The 5,354-nt window shown below is 36.3% G+C and overlaps 1 protein-coding gene across 2 annotated transcripts; it reads right to left on the bottom strand.

Annotated features, from left to right (window-relative positions):
- Positions 1 to 345: 345 nt before the first annotated feature.
- On the bottom strand, positions 346 to 4,867 carry LOC145046409 (transport inhibitor response 1-like protein Os04g0395600). Of its 2 annotated transcripts, none has more exons than XM_078994706.1 (4): positions 4,719 to 4,867; positions 3,840 to 4,381; positions 2,178 to 2,670; positions 346 to 1,681 (listed from the first exon to the last, which is right to left on the bottom strand). In XM_078994706.1, the coding sequence occupies exons 2-4, from the start codon at positions 4,373 to 4,375 to the stop codon at positions 929 to 931; spliced, it is 1,782 nt and encodes a 593-aa protein (XP_078850832.1). In that variant the 5' UTR covers positions 4,376 to 4,381; positions 4,719 to 4,867; the 3' UTR covers positions 346 to 928. The 2 variants fall into 2 exon arrangements, with proteins under 2 accessions (XP_078850832.1, XP_078850828.1); XM_078994702.1 differs by having other exon boundaries at positions 4,715 to 4,865.
- Positions 4,868 to 5,354: the final 487 nt, after the last annotated feature.

Here is a 5,354-nt window from a genome sequence, read left to right as displayed (position 1 = left end):
GTATTAAATTTTAAAAAAAAATGAAAGAAAATTAGAAAATAAATATCCTAATGATTTTCAAATCATTTCATTTTACTGAATAACCAAGTCTACAACAAAAGTAACCTAAAAATACCACAAAGCCAAAAAAAAAAACTAACATTTCAACTACACCTCGAAAAAAATACATACCACAAAAACCATTTTTGCAATTTTGTCCTAAAATTAACTAGCAAAGCATCGTCATTAAATTATATTTTAAAATGTAAAACTAACTAGGACAATATCTTCGTTAAATTATTGTTTCATAATTTACAACTCTGATTCTGATATTCATTTGATCAAAGTTTAGATTTTACAAAGCTATTTATAAAATTAATAAAATTATACATTCGATTTTATGATAGAAACCACATATTATTGATACATAATTCTCGGTTTCTCACCTCCTTAACTCTATAAATCACACCTACATATCATCAGTCCCACACAAATAGAGTCCAACTTTTGTCTTCAAAGATTCAAACTTTAACAATTCACTACTTTTAACTACACATCAACATACTAAACTTGCCCAACCGAAACAAAAACAAGAAAAACAACTTATCCCATATCATGTCGTGCTTTCACACCCGTCCCACACACGAACTTTCAATATAAATGACGGGAACAATCTTCAAATATAACAATATGTTTCCTATCTTTTATACTCTCCCACAATACAACCTTATTTTCCAAATTACAAATGCCTAGTCATCTGATTATATCAGATAACTAGAGCATGAGTCGTCCAACATAATATGACCGGAGCATGAGTCTCCAGTCATATTTTAGTCATCTGGTATGATATCTTATATATCATATCAGATGATTGGTCTCCAGTTATACTTTAGTCATCTGATATGATATATTAGATCATATCAGATGACTAGATAACTGGTCAGGGAACTCAGAGGGTGAGGACGAAAGGTGGGGCATCCCTTCGAGGTCCCGCCACGGTTCGGTAGACATAAACCTTATGAGCCTGACTATCCTCACTATCTTCATCTTTCATAACTTCAACATTTAACCTCGGCATCTCTTTAGCCAAAACCCTACACGCATTCATAGTCAAATTACAAGCCGACATCCAAAGAGACCTCATTGATTCATACTTAGTCAAACCCGAAAGCAACGCCGCGTTTCCAAACGGGCAATCTCGGATCTCAAGCTTCCTCAGTTTCGGGCAGCCGCCCAAAACATACTTCAACCCTAAATCACTACTACCCGCGAAAGCAACCGAAAGAGTTTCCAAGTTTTTTGCATATTTCCCAATGTATTCAAACGTAAGGTCGGTCAACCGCCCGGAAACCGCCAGGCGTTGGAGGTTCGGGCAGGTTTTGACAACCGCACCGAAAGCCTCGTCCATGGGTTCGTTGGTCAAGTAATCGGGCTGCCCAGGGTTCATGATACAGAGACGAAAGTGGGTGAAGCCCGGGCAGTTTCGGGCAATGGTGGCTACGGCGGCGTTTGTCATTTGGTGGCAGAAGTAAAGAACGTAATGAAGTTTGGGGCAGCCACGGGAAACCGAGACGAAACCGGATTCGGTCACCCCGGCGACTTCTTGGTCAAAGGGGTCAGCCGGGAAGACTCTCAGTTCTTCAAGTAACGGGCAGCATGATCCAACCGCTTCTAAACCACTATCCCCAACAGTATCAAGAACCTATACGGAAACAAAAAAATATTAAATGTTTCTTTTAGCGGTATACATAATGTAATTTATTTACTCGTGTTTTTTACCCATAATAGCAAACCTACTTACATTTTTTTTACCCATAATTTATTTACTCGTATTTTTTACCCATAATTAAAATAGGATGCTATAATAAATAGATGAGTAAATTACTGAAATCATCCCTATGGTTTGGTCAAAATTGCACGTTTGGTCCCTAACTTTTTTTTGCACTCAGATCGTCCCTATGGTTTGATTTTGTTGCGTTTTTCATCCTTGTGGTCTGGTCAAAATTGCACGTTTGGTCCCTAACTTTATGTATGTAAGGGACGAAAAACGCAAAAAAATCAAACCACAAGGACGATCCGAGTGCAAAAAAAAAAAAGTTAGGGACCAAACGTGCAATTTTGATCAAACCATAGGGACAATTTCAGTAATTTACTCTAAATAGATTAATGAAAGTATTTTTACTATTTCTAACACTTACCCAAAGGCGTTTCAGACTTTTACAATGAGTAAGAAGATCTGCTAATTCCACACTCCTTAAAGTTGCATAACTCAAATTCAAAAAAGTAAGTCGAGCACACGCAGGGTAGATAACTGGTAAGAAAAGTGAAGTAGTGTCCCATAAACCAGAGAGAGTAAGTAGATTTTTACAATTTCCAAAACTACCCTCGAGCTCAGATACTGAACGGGTGACAAGATCTTGCATAAAGGTTCCTGTGCCAAGTTCAGTTAGTTGTGGGGCCCGTAATAGAAGTCTTTGCAATTGATCTAAACTTATGTTTCGGTTAACTTTCAAAACCCTTAATGATTTACACCTAGTAACAAGCTTCTCGAGGGCATTATAGTCAACTTCACTGTTTAAGCTTGCGAAATTTAGTACTTCTAATGAGGTTAGGGTTTCTGGGAAGCAACTTAACCAATCCCCACCAAGATCATCAATTCCATTCTCTTGTATGTCTAGCTCAGTTAAATTCCTGTAAGAAATAGCAACTGTTTTAAGGGCATTATAGTCAATTAGGTAGATTTTTCAAAGTATGTTGCTTTAGTAAGAGGAAATGAAAGTAGGATGATAAAGTAAACAAATGAATTTCTTTTATGCAATGATATATGCAAAGAATAATCAATAAATATTTTTTAGCAAACTATCAAAAATTAATATAGTTTAAATTAAATTCAAGTTTCATGGCTCAATTATGAGATATGAAGATATTTATGCAGAAGATGACATCAAGAACATGGAAGCCATTAATGTTCAAAGACAGGTCATGTGTCACATCAAGAAAGCAACTAAAAAGGCAAAGAAATATAAAATCATAAAGTAGCTTTCCACTAAAAGTTATGCTCCAATGTTCCCAAAACTAAATAAAGGTAAAAACAATTGGATTAATTCAAGGAAATAGAAAAAGAAAATGCCCTCAATGTATTTTTAGACACAAAGGGTATCCATACAGAATGTTTTTCAACCCAAATCATATAAAATCTTGCTTTTTTAGTTTTCCATTTGACCTCTGTTCATCAAACAACATATTCTACTGTTTATACTGATTGATGACAATGAGATACTGTTCTTTGACCTACACATTTCCAATTAACGGCTTATTTATAAGATTGACTTCGAAGAAGAAAAGGGGAAATTTGAAATGAATAAAAACATAGTGGGACTTGATTCTTTTTTAATTTTGATTGGTCTCCCAAAACCGAAAGAAAACGATCGTGCTTTTCAAAATTGACAATTTTACCTAATCTTGACCAAAACACATGTAACATGTTACATTTATGAAATTGATTTTCAAAGTAATTTTGGCAAGTTAGAACCATTTATGCAACGGTTTAAAGTAAAGATACCAAATTAGGATATAGAACAAGAGTTTGTTTGTTGTTATCTTTTGCAATTAGGATTTACTAAAACTGTAATCCAGATCTTCAAAATTTTCAAACAATAACAACAAAATTAATGTGATCTGATAACATTGAGATCAAACACAAGAGTAAAGTGATCAGATTTATGTCTCTTACAGCAAACGAAACCTTAGTTGACAAATTCAGATGAATTGGGACGACAGATGTTGAACAGATAAACTGATTGATGCACCTTGGAGAACACATTTAGCTCTAACATCGAGAAGAAAAGTAGAAATTTTACCTGCAATGAGTAGCAATAGCTTTCAACCCATCAGTACTAAATCCATCACAACTCAATAGAGACAGAGCTTTAAACTCTGGAAAGTTCGTCGCCAGAAACTCCAAACTCTCGTCGCTAACTGCCATTCTCTTCAGTCTCAGCTCCTCCAGGAATGGATACGCTTTGGCGAGAACACTCAACCATGGATGAACATCAGCTCCCCAATCCTCCGGTACTAAATTGAAATCCGAAAACCTCGGTTTCCCCTTCAAGGTCACGCTCCGAATCTGAGGAAACCTCCCGGCTACAATCTCTGGCGACACCGAGTAGCAATTTCCGATAAACACATGACGTCTGCTCCACCGCTCAGCGTTGTACCAGTCTTTACATACTAGAGACACGGAACTGCGGTCCTTGTGAGAGTTTATCAGCGAGAGCACCGGTTCTAGAACCTCGTCAGGAAACGGATACACTGGAGTTGATTCCGGCGACACCGCAACAGGATCAACCGGATCGACTCGGTCAACCGTTTTGGTTCGCTTCTGATTTAGATCCATACTTCGCTGCAAAATTTCAATTAATGATTCAGCTCATTTCAATAAGATTCAAAGCTAAAATCTTTATACTTCAGAACTAGAATTCAATGAAATTCACTGCCGAAATTTCTCCAAAAACTTCAATCAATCGTGGAACTGATTTCGGTTCAAGACTAACAGACAAAACCTTCATTTACTATAAATTCAAACCAAACCGAGAGAAACCTTACTACTCCTAATTTGAAAGTGAAAAACAAAATAAGAGAAATCTGGAACAAATTTACGAAGATTTGCAGTAGAAGAACTCTAGATTGGGTGAAATAATTGGGGAAAAAAGAGAATCAAAGTGAGTAAACGTACATACGGGAGGTTGAGGAGATTGGATTTACATGATGAAAGAACCCAATAATGGAACTCTGAGTTTCTCTCTCTCTCTCTCTCTCTCTCTCTCTCACCAGAGCCAGGAAGCCAACAGGTAGCTTTACTGACGTGACGGAGAAATATGAAACAAGTTACATAATAGCACCTTAATTACGTCATAGTACACACTTTGTAGCCTCAAACGTTTTATTTTCTACATAAAGTACCAAGGATTACATGTGCTTTAGATTAAACTACAAATTTGTCTAATTTTAATAGTTTTTTCCAATGTTCTTAAAGGGGCAGCGTAGCTTCGCCGTTACGAAAAGCTTCAATAACGTTGTTGTTAGGCGTGGCAAGGCGTGATATGGCGCGTCATGGGGTGTTATGGCGCGTGTTTTTTCGTTTGAGACATAGTTTTTTGCTTTTTATGTCTTTTCAAATCGGAGATACAAGTATTGTGGTTTTTGTTAACTTTTTGTTATTAGTTATTGATCTAATACTTTTAAAAAGTAGTTATATTTAATATAAATTTATATTTATGTAATAATATAATTTTAAATTAATACAAAATCGCCGCCTTACATCACGCCTTGAAAAACGCCATGGCTCGCCATGGCTCGTTAAGCTTGATGCTTGG

Source organism: Lactuca saligna, chromosome 1, assembly GCF_052625555.1.
Source record: "Lactuca saligna cultivar CGN05327 chromosome 1, ASM5262555v1, whole genome shotgun sequence".
Lineage (NCBI taxonomy): Eukaryota > Viridiplantae > Streptophyta > Magnoliopsida > Asterales > Asteraceae > Lactuca > Lactuca saligna.
Note: the sequence above shows the minus strand (reverse complement) of the source record. Positions and strands in the feature narration are given on the sequence as shown.